General features: G+C 49.4%; 1 protein-coding gene across 2 annotated transcripts; it reads right to left on the bottom strand.

The window, feature by feature from the left end:
• Positions 1 to 139: 139 nt before the first annotated feature.
• LOC104564541 (torsin-1A) lies at positions 140 to 3,288 on the bottom strand. Of its 2 annotated transcripts, XM_010211183.2 has the most exons (5): positions 3,073 to 3,288; positions 1,801 to 2,069; positions 1,543 to 1,718; positions 636 to 763; positions 140 to 569 (listed from the first exon to the last, which is right to left on the bottom strand). In XM_010211183.2, the coding sequence occupies exons 1-5, from the start codon at positions 3,257 to 3,259 to the stop codon at positions 325 to 327; spliced, it is 1,005 nt and encodes a 334-aa protein (XP_010209485.2). In that variant the 5' UTR covers positions 3,260 to 3,288; the 3' UTR covers positions 140 to 324. The 2 variants fall into 2 exon arrangements, with proteins under 2 accessions (XP_010209485.2, XP_088381366.1); XM_088525240.1 differs by having other exon boundaries at positions 140 to 763; positions 3,073 to 3,264.
• Positions 3,289 to 14,731: the final 11,443 nt, after the last annotated feature.

The raw sequence follows: 14,731 nt of genomic DNA, 5'->3' as shown, positions 1-14,731 counted from the left end.
ACTTAAGGTACAAACAATCTTGCAACAGAAGTGGAATGATTTCTCCTTGAAAATACTTTTGTTTGGGCGTATTTGTGGGGCAAGAAGAGGAAATCTCGTCACTCACATATGTCCCTCTTCTGCTTACTCTAAGCCACGATTGTCACATTATCCCATGTATTTATTTAAGGGCTCTTGAATAAGATTGCCTCTGGTATGCAAGAGCCCAAGTGTCTTCAGGGAAGACTGTGTAGTTTGCGAGGCAGAGAAGGGAAAGGGATTTATTATTTCTTTCGTCTGCTGTGTTCCTGTGGAAAGAACACCAGGAATTTGGCTTTGGAATGTCTAGACGCTCAGAATCACTCTGGAGGCCACAGTCTTGCAGCCTTTGCTGGAGTAGAGTCTTTCCTCACTGGGATAGTCAGTCATGGCCGAGGCAATCTCCGTCATGAGGTCTTCATCCTCGAGGTGGCCTCCCAAGCGGAGCTCCTCCCGGACACACTCTTTCACGTGTCGATATTCGAGAGGAAGGAAAGGAATGAAATAGTCAATTAGGTTCTTCTGGATCAGTTGACTGTGGAAGAAACCACCTGCAAAAGAGAAAGGAGTCAGTGCAAATCGGCAGTCTTGGGACATGAGGGCCCGAAGATACTCACTGTTCTTGTTGTTGAAAATTTCCTCAGACATCAGAGACTGCAGCTCCTTTAAAGGGATTTCTTCTCTTCTTTTCTGCCTTCTCCAATAATCAAGAGCAACCTCCGTTATTTTATCTCCTCCGGCGTTGCTGTGAGGAGAGAGATTCCCTGGATCATTAGAGCTGTGTCTTTGCCACCTTTATTGCTGGTCTGAGCAACATCTGTGCGATCCACATCAGAAAGGAGGCAGCACGTGCTCACAGATGGGAGGTGACAAGGACCACACTGTCCTCCACGTTAAAGCAGTGTCTGACGGGGGAGCACCCCCTGGGACAGTGGTTTAAACTACTGAGTTGGACTTTGTGGCAAAGGGGGACTGATTATACCCTCAGGTGTCACTGCAAGGCTCCCTGAGAAGCTGGTACTCGGTTTGCTCATCACTGCCCTGCACTGAGGTAGCTGTGTTTGTAGGCCCTGTGTTCCAACAGAACAGCAAAACAAGAGGTAAAGCAGCCTGAAGCTCAAGGGTTGGACTCAGTCATATTACTTGTACATAGCTGGGATAACCTTCAGCAAATAGGTTTTCCAGGGATAATACTTGGAGGAATGGTGTCTCCCTGGTGTCTATGTGCAAGGAGCCTTCAGTAGGTGAGTCCTTCCCTCCCTGCATGTACGGAGCTGCTGAGCCTCCTTAGGTGAGTCCTGCCCGTGCTATAAAGACCTGTCTGCCTGGAGCTAATGTTACAGAGCAGGATAAAACCTATTTACGATGGCTGGGCATGTTCACTGACAAACTGACCGCGAGCAAGGGGCCCTGGACTGCTCAGTCCTGCTTGCAGCAGCTGCAGACCTGTAACAACTGCTTCTCCATTTGCCCTTGCTGATTCTGGGGGCTTGTCATTCTTTTGTGGCCTTTGGATTTCCTTACTTCAGGAAGAGGAAGATTGCCTTGCCGTAATAAACACCGTTGATCTCTTTGCGGTAGCCAAGGAAGGGCATGATGGAGTCGATCAGGCCATGTGGCATCTGATCCATTTCGGAGAAGATGAAGAGGGACCTTGGACAGGCGCTGACATTCCCCCGGATCCAATTCTGCAGCTGCTCCTGGGAGAAGAGGCAAAATTCTCTGTGTTTTACGTTCACAATAAAAAATTTCTTGAAGAAAACAAGATAAAGTTGGCAATACCTTATACAGATGGACATGTGAGGCATGTGGGAAGTGCAGTACTGTGCTGAAGTGGTGCACAAACATCCTCCGTGGTGCATCAGGCTGATAGAGGTTCTCTGCAATGATACTGCTGACAAATGATTTGCCCGTTCCTGTCCAGCCGTGGAAGGACATGACCAGAGGCTTCCTGGGCCGATGGGAATGAACATTTGCGCTCAGAGCTCTCAGAACTATTTGGCCAGCAAGATGCTGGCCGAAGACCTTCTGCTCCAAATGCATCTTCAAGACTTAAGAGAGAGGGGAGAAAAGAGTCAGTAAATGCCGTATTATTCCTCCTCTTGTTCTTTTTGTTACTGCTGGATGACCAGTGAGGAGAACAAATATTCCTTCCTCCAGTCCCTGGTACGAGTGTGAATCAGGAGAGAATCTAATTCACAAACTCTTGAATTACTTTTGAGGGCCTTTTTGAGAACCAAGCGGTTGGCAGGAGTTAGGCAGAATCCTGGTTATATTATAGCTGCTGCCTCCCATAAAGATTTGGGATAGGGCTGACTCTGTTTGCAGAGGCATGTTCTGCATGTTGTGTACTGTCATTAGCTGTTTTTGAGGCATCCTACATTCCTCACGTTTATAGAAAAGTGTGATTCTGTTGCCACGTCACATTCTCTGATAGTAAGTGCTGCAACTAAAATACTAAGCTGAAGCTAAAATACTTCCAAGAAAACTGCCAGTTTGTAAGCAGCAGTTTAAGCAATATGAAGTAGCTGGAGGTGCACAGGTCTCCACCAGCTGAGGGTTTGTTTTGAAATCCACAGCCCAGCCCTGAAGCGAAACATTATCCGCAGTGCCATGACAAAAGGAAGGGGGATTTCCAGATGGCAAAATTGGGAATTCATCGTTGAAAGATTGTGTAATGTTTTCTTGGCTGTTTACTCGTTCCTTGCAGGCAGGGAACTGCCCAACTTCCCCTTTCCCCAGGGACTGCTTGATGTTAAGCCTGTTCATCTCAGGAAGAGCAGCGACATGTTTTGCATCTTAGAGCTACTGCTAATTCCTGCTCATCCGACAGACGTTGCCAGCAGCCACCAACCGCGGTGTGGAATACCAGGTCCCCCAGCCACTGGGTTGTCCATCTCTTGAAGCCGTGGGATTATCTCATCAGCTCCTAAGCCATAACTCTGCTCCAGGTCCCCCAGGGAAGACTGGCATGAAGAAGGAAGCCCTCAGCCCCCAGGGAAGGACCAGCAGCCAGTGCCACCGCCGAGCTGGCTCGTGATGCCCCTGCCTTACCTGAGATGTTCAGCGTGTCCCTCATGCTGCAGCACTCCAAGAGGCTGCACCTGAGCCACGAGCCAGGGAAGAGGAGCTGCCAAACAGCAGCAGCGCCTCCCATGAAGAAGGAGGTGCTGAGGGGGTCCAGAGCTGGCGTCAAGGTGGGCACCAGAACAAGGAACCCAGCAGCATTCAGGAGCTTCATGGTGGGAGCTGGGCACCAGACTGGCTCATCGGGAAAGGAAAGCGAAACAGCAAATGCAGAATAACTTCCTGCAACGGGTGGCTTTAGGCTATTCAAGCAGATTGAAACTCATTCTCCTGTGGGAGTGGGTGTGTTAATGATTTCATGTCAAAACCAGAGTTGTCACACTCTTCCCTAAGAACAGAAATAGTCTTGAGGTGGGTGCTACTGCATCGGGAGCGAGTTTTATCAGAGCACTTCCCAGCTGTGAGGTGAGCGGGACTGAAGCATCGTAGCATCTTGACCAAGGCACTAGGTGATCTGGTGATGAACCAGGAATGCAGCAGTGTTTGTTTTGGGCTTAGGTCTCAGGGGGCTGCACACTTGGCATCACAAAGTCCAAAGGCTTCTGTAGAAGTGGCTGGAGCTCTGCATCCGTGATTCAAAAAACTGCTGTTCAAAAGAATGAGCAATAGGTTTGTTATGCAGGTTTCCATTTTGCCTGGGCCCTCTCAGAACTCTGCTGAAGTCAACTCAAATGTTGTTGTTTTCACAGAAAACGGTTAATTTTGCTGAAAAAAAAAATGCTGGATTTTTTTCCCAGTCAACTCAGCTTTATTGAGACACTGCATTTGTCTTTGCTGAACACTAGATGGGGCGTCAGCAAAAGGTTTTTAGAATATAACAAGGTAGGGCAATTTTCACAAAAAAAAAAAAAAAAAAAAAAGTTGTCCTGCCTGACAAAATAAGAGAGAGCAGCACAGATCTGAAAACAACAACAAAACCAAACAGAAACAAACAGAGCTGACCATTTGTGTTACGAAATGTGATTTTTGGGATACCAGATAATCCAACCCCTGGATGCTCAGGCTTCGTGCAGGCAAGAGCTTCACGGGCAATTTCAGCAGCAGACCCGAGACCACTAAAGTTGTCTCTTAGGTGAAGATGGAGAGTTTGAATAAATAAATGAGGCTGTTTAGCTGCAGCCTGTAGCTTCTCTTGGCGGTGCATCTGAATTAAGGGTGCAAGCAGGTTGCATTGCTCACCCCACAGCCTTAGGCAGATATCTACTGAAGTGGAGTTAGACCCTATGAACTCCAAAACGGACTCAGCTCTGAATCCCTAGGGTAGAGTATGGTTCTCTCTTGCGAAGGGCGAGCTCGCTTCACAGTTTATAATTCACCTTTTCTCCTCAAAATAGGCTGGAGTGGATCCTTTTCTAACTGAGAACATGAAGAGGAAGCTGGCATGTCTGTACCAAATCCTTTCCTGTGATCCTGTGTCTTTCTGTGAGATGCCAGCAGCCTGGGAGGGATCACATCTCCCAAAAGAGGTATGAAATGCACAGCAACAAGTTAAAAACAACACAGAGGAGGAGAGTTTCCTCATCTATGCAAAGAAAATGAGTAGGAAGGAACTCATCTATAGATCTTCTCCTTTCCATATGGGAGGGAGGTGGCATATATTTCCTATACAACAATAGGATGTATGCTGCCTAACAGGTACCAGATGGGTATTGAAATAACCTTCAGCTGCGGCTTATCATGTGTTATCTCATTATCCCTTACAAGTTAAATGGGTTCAAGCTGGGCCCAGACATGGATGAGATGTCTAATAGCAGTGGTGAGGCTGACACTGATGGCAATTTCCTTGAACAGCCGTCTGGAAGCTCCAAGTGGAGCACAGACCCCTCCACACACAGTCCTCGGTACAATATCTCGTTGCCTGTTGTGCTGCTAAGAGCCTCAGCTCTGGCCTGGGTCTCTTGTGCCCTTTCTTGTCTGTCCGTTGCCTGCAGAATTTGGGGCACAGGGGCTTCATGTGGCTCCCTGGTCACCAGGCAGCACAGCTGACACTTCTGTCCTTGAGGTGGAGATCCTCACACCCCCAGCCATGGGCAGCGTGTAGGTACCTGCATTTCAACTCAGCCTTGTGTCCATGGCACTCTAAAGGTTTCCAGGTAGGAATTTTTGGGTCACAGAACCAATATTTTCCCCAGAAAGGGTTTTTATTTTTGTGGGAGAATGCATAGGCTCCTCTGTATTTCTAAGTGTTTTATGAAAGACATTTGGTAACATGAGTGTCATGAGTAACAGGAGTGAGATACTGAACTGACAAGACGTTCTCACTGAAGGTTTATAATGAGGGGAAAAGAAATGGAAAATTCTTTCCTACATTATTTTTTTTTTACCCGAACACACCTCTGTCTTTGACTCTGTCTAGACACTCTTTAGTGTTTGGAGTTTTTCTGAAGGGAGTGTGACTTATTTTTGATGGTTTGTTTTTTTTTCCCCTGTACGTGTGGTTTGGATTTGTTTTCTTTTTTTTAATTTCAGCCTCCTCTTCCGAATGTTCCTTGTCTCTACAAGCAGAGAAGAGGCAGATGCGGGAAGAGGCTGTCGCTCTGACGTACATTGGGCCCTTTTAAAGAGGGGAATTGTGGTGGATTTTATCCCAAAACAGCCTGGCTGTGCTCTGAGGATGACGCTAAGTGCTGTGGAAAGGCTCTGACTCACTGCAATGCATTCATTGACGTCTCTATAATTTGACAGTAGTAATAACACTGGACACCAAAATCTATATTAATTTGGAGCAAACCAAAACTGTTGAGCAAATTGACATGCAGGGAGTCACGAGACTGTCATCCTTCTGTCCCTGGTGGGGAAACTGAGGCTTGGAGAAGAAGAAAGTTAACATCTTACAGCTCTATTCTCTCTTTCAACTTTACTCGAGAACATAAGCCATGGTTTGCCTTGGGCAGGTTTCAAAACCTTTGTCTGCAGTAGTAATACATGTGTTCACATAAATCTGCGTGGGTGAAATAATCCCTTTGGCCGTGTCTCATTATCTGCACAACTTTGATGCGCTTTCAGGGATGCTGTTTCTAGAAGATGCAATTGAGAAGCCCTCTCCTGCAGCAACTTTAAAGCCCTTTTGTCAGAGCTTGTGCTGCAGCTGCAGACCAGGATCTCATTGCACCCTGTGCTGTGGAAGCAGGAGGCAGGGACCGGGAGCAGGAGGGACAACAGTGACGTGGAGCAGAGCCTCACCTGGTCTGTGCTGGTGCAGGACCTCCCTACCCAGACAACATACAGCAGTTTAATGATTTATCAGTGATAACTTTGCTATTTGGCCACGGCGAATGCTGACAGTCTCTGCAAAGCTGCTCTCCTCCAGCAAAATAACATGGAGAGGGAGGCAGTTCTTTGGCTTTGTTAAAAAACTGGAAGTTTCTTTTCACCAGGAGAACAGGAGAAACCAGGACTGTTTTCATGAGAAGCTCTGAGGGTAGCAACCTTTGTAAGTTTGTACTTGGGTAATCTTTACAAGTGCCTATTTCTGGACTGGATTTTCACACCACAGACACTCTCCAAGATCTCAGAGTTTTGGTGCTGGAAGTTAAGAGGTTCAGGGATAGCTTGGAGGCAGTTACCGATACGAGTTTAAGCACTGGTGCTTTTGGGAGAACGGACTGGGAAATGGGGGTCTCCTGGTGCACAGCAAGGGGACCAGCAGCTTCAGTGGTGTCACCCTGATGCAGCTGCAGATAAACGGTAGCCACGTGTCACCTTGCAGGTCGGTGACAGAGGGAGGCACGTGGTGGGCTGGAGCTGCTGGAGAGAGTCCAGCGCAGGGCCACAAGGATGATCAGGGGCCTGGAACGTCTGCCCTGCGAGGAGAGGCTGAGGGAGCTGGGCCTGTTCAGCCTGGAGAAGAGAAGGCTGAGAGGGGATCTAATAAGTACCTCAAGGGAGGCAGTGAGGAGGATGGTGCTGGTCTCTTTTCAGTGGTGGCCACTGATAGGACTAGAGGAAATGGACCAAAAATTCCACAGGAACTTGAGGAAAAATTTCTTAACAGTGAGGGTGCCAGAGCACTGGAACAGGCTGCCCAGAGAGGTTGTGGAGTCTCCTTCTCTGGAGATCTTCAAACCCGCTTGGACGCAGTCCTGTGCCACGTGCTCTAGCTGACCCTGCGTGTGCAGGGGGATGGACTAGATGATCTCTAGACGTCCCTTCCAACCCTAAGCATTCTATGATTCTATGAAAACGAACCAGCCTGCGGGCTCCCCAGGTCTCCCCTGGCCTCTTCCCCCTCTCACCCGCAGAGCTGGCTCTGCTCCTGCTCAGACATAATAGCCCCTGGGTTCAGATTTCCAGGTCTGTGTTGCGCAGGACGAGCAAGGACAAAGCACAAGCGATGGAGCTACTAGGTGAGCTATCGGGTTGCACGTGGATGCTGGCAGTTAGGCTCTGTTTTGACTTGTAAACTAAACACTCGGGGCGCAGACATCCTGGTGGTTTAGTGATTAGATCTGGGGCTATGTTTGGACTTCAGTGGGTCTGGCCTGTCACCCGGCTCTGAGTAGCACATTTGTGCTTTAAATTCCTCATTGGTAAAACAGGGATGTGGTGAGACTTGGATTTCACCTTCTCAGTCTTGCCTTTTTTTTTTTTTTTTTTAAATTGAGCCCAGAATCTGAAATTGGAGACTGTTCCTGTTTGGCTTTGACTGGGCTCCAGTCTGGGATCTGCCTTACGGTTTTTCTCTCCAGGCTTTGAAGCAGCTGGGGTTGAATAGCTCTCACGTGAGCCTCTCTGATTTATGTGGCAATAGCTGTTATTGAGTGCACAGGAAATAACAGGTAAAACTCTACCCCATCTTTACTCTAAAACTTGATTTCTGTTGTGAATAATAGCTTGGGGATGAAATCTAAATCTGATTAAATATTCAATTTGATTAAATTTGATTAAGGAGCTATATTTGATTAAATACAGGACACGAGTTATGCTGCTTTTACTGCAGTCATGGCTCCCTGATGTGGCCCGTGGCCTGTGTTTCGGTCAAGGTGGTGGTGTCATTCACCAGGCATCACCATCCCGTGCTTCGGGACCCTTAAGTGAAAGAGGATTGAAAAGCAATCAATAGTTTGGGGGTTGGACCAGAATCACACGCTGCGTTTGGCTTGAGGTTTGCAAAACTAAACGCCCTGTTCTTTGCCTCCTCTCCTGGGGCAGAGCAGTAAATACAGTCACTAAATTAGCCTTGTACAGCAGCTATTCTGAGTGGCGCCTCTGGTACTCCTGCCCCTCTGGCTCTAACTCATGGCTGAGTGAAGCCTCTGCCTGGTTTTAATCAGCTCTAGCCTTGAGGGATAAGTAGATTCACCAGGAAAAAGGATGTTATTTGGTGTTATAGGAGGTTTGTCCTCCCTTTGGAGGGATGCTGAGCTTGTCGTGAGGCAGAAGGGCACCAAGTGGCCTGGGAAGGGCTCAAGGAGAGCGGTGCCTCCTCGGGCTCCTGGTTTGTCGTAGGCCTCCAAGGAGGTGTAACCAGAGAACAGCAGGAGCCAGCAGACCATGGCGCGGCAGCGCGGGCTCCTGATCCGAGCTCCGTGCTGGGCTGGGAGAGGCGAGCGGCAGTTCCAAAGCTCTGGAGACGGCGCCGAGGAGGTTTCCCGGGCCGCGTGGCGGGGAGGCTGCGGCACGGGGCAGCCCCTGCGTCCTCCTGTCCGTGCGCGGCCGTGGGCAGCACGGCGCGCTCCTTGTCGGCAGAGGCCTGGCACGTGAGAGCCGCCCAGCCTGGCGGCTCCTCCGGGGCTGCTCCGTCCTCCCGCAGGCTCCGGACGGAGCCTTCCAGCCCACCTCGGACCTGGGGGCTGTCTCCTCTGCCCCTGGTGCTGAGGACAACTCTCAAGAAAACACCCAGAGCAGCATCTCTTCAGACAGACTCCAGTCCAAGCGACACCCCGACACCACATGCTGTTGTGCAACAGCCTCAGCTAAACAATGAAGGACTTGAGCAGCCAGCTGGAAAGAACCCTGCTTGGTGTGGCCCGAGGAGGTCCCACTGCATGTGGCCTCTTGGAGTTGACAGTCTCAGGCCCATTTTTCAAGGGGGACAATATTCTCTGCAGCCTGCCCGTGTTTATTCTTACAGAAGCACTGCCCAGGGGTAGAACTCTGCCCTGCCAAGGCTGGTCACTCCTTTACTGGGGATGTCGTTCTGGTTTCACACTAACCTTCTGCAAAATGAATTCACGGAACTATTCCTGCTGCTTTTGCTGGTGGAAAAAGTGGCATCCTGGATTTTTGCAGGTTCTTGCTGGATTGCTTAGTTTGTTTTACAGCAGAAATTGTGAACTGAAGAATCCAGCCTCAAATTGCAGACAAATGTCTGCATTTGTTCTCTGATGGGATGAGGGACACGCTCATTGACAACAGATAAATAAGCAGTTGTTACCAAGTCTGAGTGGTGGGAAACATGACCCTCCGTTTTATGCAGGACCAAAGGAACAGAGTGCTGAGTTGTATTTAGTTATATTTAATTATATCGCTTTTGCGATGTCCAGCTCAAGTGCTTTGTGAGGAAAACTTATGCTCCTCATCTGGACAAAGAGCAAAGTGTCATTCTCATACATTAGATAAAGCCACAGATTAATAGATGTTATGTAATGATGGTGAGTCAGGAAGGGGTCTGAAAATGTTGGATTCTTTTCCCAGGAGATAACAGGGAGAAAAACGGCTGCTGCTGTGATTGGCAATTGCCTGCAGGGTTTTAGTTTCCAGCTATTGTTAAGGTGTGTATTTGAGTGCTGGGAACCCCATGGCTAGCAGTGGTTTGGAAAGACTTGAAAACAGGGAAATGGGAGTGCTCTGAAAAGACTAATGTTAGATCCATGGTAAAAGCATAACAAGAAAGACACCGTGTTGGAGAGTAGTGAAGGACACCAAAGGAATGGAGGTGACCTGGCCAGATCTATGGCTATAGAGTGAGTGTCCCTGGTCTGTCCTCTTCAAGAACGTAGTTGGAATTCCTTCAGCTTGGAAGTAGCCCCTCTGGAGCACAAATTACTCAGTGTGGCATCATCCTGGACACCACCACAGTGAGGACTGGTTTGCCCAGGATGCGTCAGGGTTTTAAAGCCAAGCAAAACAGTAGAAGGCCAAGGGTGGTTAAAGAGCAAGGGGTGAAACCAGCTGGGAGTCAGGGACTGCTCATCTACTTGATTCAGCACTGGGGTGAAAGTATCACTAGATAATCCAAGCATGGAAGAAGAAATGAAAGGGAAAGGGACTATGATAAGGATGAGCAAGCGGTGATTTCACAGCCCTGTATATATAAGCAAGGGACTGATTGAACCGAGTTGAGCAAGAGCTTCTTCCTAAGCCCCTGTTTCTCTGGCCATGAAATGAGCCAAGGAGGAAGCACAGCAATACTGGCATCTTAATTTATGTTTCACTGTGGGAGTCATTGTCCCAGGAAGCAATATAATTTTAAATGTCTGGAAAGTGACTCGACGTATGTAATTATCAAAAGTTAGATCATCTATGACAACAGTTTCTCAGGAAAGGGAATTAAACTTGGTGATTCAGAGCTTAAATTAATCCTCGACTTCTGAAGACTCAATGAACCAGATAGTGGATGTGGCCAGGAAGCCTCACCTGGCCCCACGGGGGCTTGTCCCACCTCGAAACCAGGGTCACCACCATCTGCTATGGCTGGGCAAGCTCCTGATCCTGGGGCAGATGCCTCCCAACGCAAATGCTGCTTCTCTCCCGCTAATAAGGGAGCTTCTTGTGCAGTTTTGGCCCAGTTGGCTGCACTCTCAACAGAAACGTGTCCTGCTGGACAGATACGTTCTGCTGTTCTGTAAATATTTGTACCGAAAATGTATCTCCCCGCAGAGGATTGCAGAGCGCAGCCATGGTGGCATAAACACCGGGTGAAGCAGCCACGTCATGGACGCACGGCCATGGCCAGCAAGGCCGGAGGGCAACCGAGATGTGGGGCCCGGGCAGGCTCCGGAGGAGTCTCGCTGATGGCTCGTGCAGATAGGGAAGGAATCTTCAAACAGCTCATCCAAGCATCACTGCTTGCGGAGTAGCTCAGAGAGGCTTCTCTGCTTTGCTCCATCATCCAGGCCAAATTCTGGTCGCAACAGAGTCAGGGAATTGCTCTGGGTGGTAACATGCCCCCATTTTTCCTTCACTTTCCTCATGGTGGACTTGGAAAATAAGCACCAACTATATTTAACTTCCAAGGGCAATGCACATGGCATTGCACAGAGCTCCCTTCAGCACATTCCACCAACACATCTCTAATTTTTTTGTAGGTTTCCAAATGTGTGGTAAAGTCTAGAGAAATATTTTCCATTTTTGATTTTTTTTCAGCACGATTTGTTTTTCTTCCCTCTCAGCCTGGCTGGGAAACTCCCTGGTTTTGGGCAGTAGTGTAAGTGGGTTTTGCCTGTTTACAGCTCATGGGATCCAGCTCTTAGGAGGAGAAACAGACTTCGAGTTGCTGCAACGTGACTGAGAGACGCAGCCCACCAGAGAGGGATGCAGCGACTCCCCTGCCACCTCTGTGATCACAGCAACTTGGGGCAGCTCCTGAGCGTGGTGAGGAGGGATGGAGGGTGCATCCCGGCTTGGCTGGGAGCAGGGAAGCAGCCTAGGGAGGCAGGAGGGATGAGCGGATGGAGCAGGAGGCAGGAGACAAGTCACTGCAGGGCCTGTCTCTGCCTTAGACTTGGAGCCTCCACAACCCTGTGTCTGCCCCAGGTCTCCTGCTCCACACACCATAAAGCTGGTCTTCCTGGGTATGAAAAACCAGTTGGGAGAGGCTAATCATATATTCCTTATTTATGGGGCCACTCATAGAAGTGGCTCCAGGAACAGAGTTGTGGGGATAATGCTTTAAAACTCAACACAGACAAAATCTGAGCTTGCAGAGAGGCAGAACCAGCCCGTTTGCTTCAGGAGATGTTACTGCTGATGCCTTCATTGCTGAATCGCTTTGCAGGCTGTGGCCTCCTCCAGTCCTGCTTGCTGCAAGGAGCCTGGGAGTCTGGGGAATTGGTTGCACGTGGAAAAATGGGATTTCCTTCCCTCAGTGCAGGGGAAGATGATGCATCATGGCAGGGTTAAGTCACCACCACTTTGGTGTGACCTTTTGTGCAGGCTTAAGCGTCCATAGGCAGAGCACCTTTCTCTTTAATAAGCAGCTGCACAATTCATGCCTTTACTTGAAACCAGAGCTTGGGAGATGGAATTGCTCATTTGGGGAAACCGTGGGGAATCAGTGCCGTAATTGCCCAAGGCATCTGCTGCCCTTTGAGAACGGGTTGGAGTCCAGGTCACGTACACATCCATATCCCATTGCCAAGGATTTGCTGCCCAACCTGCCCTCTCATGTAGGTCCTGCTGCCACCAGGAAATTCCCCGACATTAGTGAAACCCCCTAGCAATAGTGAAAAACAAAACTGATCTGGCTGTTTTAATATAGCAGTATAAATCAGCTGGTTGAATAAATGGCTCCCCATATGGGAGCGGAGAATGATATTTATTGCAGAATTCCTCCAAATAATTCTTTCAAAGCAGGATCTGTAGTAAAGGCTTCTATTTTTAAGTACTTTTCTTGAGCATCTCCCATGATTTTTTTCATTCCTTCTGCCTTTTCCAGCATCTCCAACAAATCTTTTCATTCCTTCAGTTCCTCTGTCAGCAAAACCTTTCATCTTCTCACCCAGATTCTTAGGGTCACTCTTAGTTGTTGACTAATCTTAACCTTTTCAAAAGAAATACATTAATATGTGGAAGAAAAAATTTCTTTTGCCCGTTGCAGGTTTTTGTACGTGATAGAGCCCAAGCATCACCCACAACACGTGGGCCTGGGTGTGCTCCAAGGGCGTAAGCCTGAACAAACTCTCTTTTGATCATTGCACCTGATTTAAATTTGTGCCAGTTATTGGTGCAAATTGTCCAGGGGTTCCTGCCAAAACTTGAATAATGCTGAGGAGGGCAAAATCTGTCTGTGTTTCCGGCTAGCAGAAGTCCTGGCTTGTCTGCAGGTGGTACCAAGCTTGCACATATTTCTGCTGCTCAGGGAGGCATGTGGGCTGCCTTGGGAGACGAGGAAGAGAAAGAGGAGAAGAAGAAAAGAAAAGGAGGAAAAGAGGCTGGATTTTGGCTTGATCCTCGGTTGGTAAAAACAGGAGTAGCTGCATGGAGGGCACAGTGTGTTGGTGAAGAGTCCATCTGCCTGTCCTGGTTCTAGGATTCCAGGAGAGCTGGAGAAGGGCTGGGATAGTCCTGCTCCCTGCTGCAGGCAGGTCTGTTCCTCAGAGCACCAAGGCCTTCTGTCCTGTGAGTTTGCTCCTTATAACCAGAGAAGGAAAAAGGAAGCAAAAGGTGTCTGGGCTGAGGCTTTGCCTTGAACTGCTTCTGCTTGGTGATGGCCAAGTAAGCTCTGCTCCAGGGAAGCGCGTGTGGGACTCGGAGGCAGCTTGGTGGGACGCAGGGCTGGGCTCCAGGGTGAACATCCCCGCTGCAGTATCTGATACTTGAATCCACGTGGCCGTGAAGCTGCTGCCTCTCCTGGTTCCCCCATCCGACCCCTGCGAGCAGCGGCCGGAGGCGTTCGCTGCCGAGCGCCGCGCTGGGCTCTGCGCGGGCTTGTTCTGCGCCTCTCCGCCTGCAGCGCGGCCGCCTGCGCGGAGCTCGCCCCCGAAATCCAGCGTTCGGGGCCTGCAACGGCCCGCTGCGCGTTTGGGACCCTGCGGAGCTGCGCGTCGCAGGAACTGCACCGCTGGGTTTGCAGCCTTGCCCCATAGACACTGCAGCGCGGCAGCAGCAGGGCGAATTCAAAGGTAAATGTAGAGAATTTGTAGTATTTGCAAGAACTCAGAGGAGTTCTTCTGGCTCTGCCCTGCCCTGCAGCAAAGGGTTGTGGAGGTCGGCGAGTTCAATGGAAGGAAGGAAGGAAGTCTGGGCTGGACGGGCGCAGGAGAAAGTCCCGCCGTGGCCGACAGCCAGAGCAGGCAGCTCGCGCCGAGGCTGCCCACGCGCAGCGGCTGCCAGCGACACAACCTCCTTCCCAGCCCCGACCTCGGGAGAAAATGAGGCTGCCTCGAATTCGCCCCAGCATCCCGGGCTGAAAGGCTCTCATGGGCAGAGGACTCTGCCTGGGTGTCCCATTCCTTGGTCTGTAGCGACAGGACCTGAGCACTGGTCCTGGGCTATGTGTGATGTTTCTGTTTGATTTCTTTGGTCATTCTTGGCATGGCTGCGGTTGATAATCTTTGCCCAATAGGCTGTTAAAAAAATGTGAGGAAAACCAGTTCTGGAAGTACCAACACTTGGATAGGTTGGTTTGCAAAGGACAAACCATCCTGCTCTGCAAGTTGCTTGAAGGGCTTTCTGTGAATCAAAAAGTTTTGTTTTTAAAGCAGCAATTAATACCTGTTCATTTTCCACTCAATCTCTAGAATTTTTCATATGCCTGAAATAAGCCTTTTCTTTTCTTTTTCTCTCTCAGTGTAAAGGAATCGAACCCCAAATCCAGCCCTTCAGTATTAACCAAGTGAGGAGAGCTCGTGTCCGTTCCTGCGCTGCAGGAGGTTTGGCGCCCAGGCCAGGGCTGTGGAAGGAGTTAAACTTGCCTCCGAGGAGCAGCCTCCCTGCGGTTCTCTGGGCAGAGACTTGGCTCTTG

Source organism: Tinamus guttatus, unplaced genomic scaffold (genome assembly GCF_059628265.1).
Source record: "Tinamus guttatus ecotype Peru unplaced genomic scaffold, ASM5962826v1 Tinamus_guttatus_pri_ptg000226l, whole genome shotgun sequence".
In the NCBI taxonomy this organism is placed as follows: Eukaryota; Metazoa; Chordata; class Aves; order Tinamiformes; family Tinamidae; genus Tinamus; species Tinamus guttatus.
The sequence above is the reverse complement of the archived record's forward strand: the minus strand, read 5'-3'. Positions and strand labels throughout refer to the sequence as shown.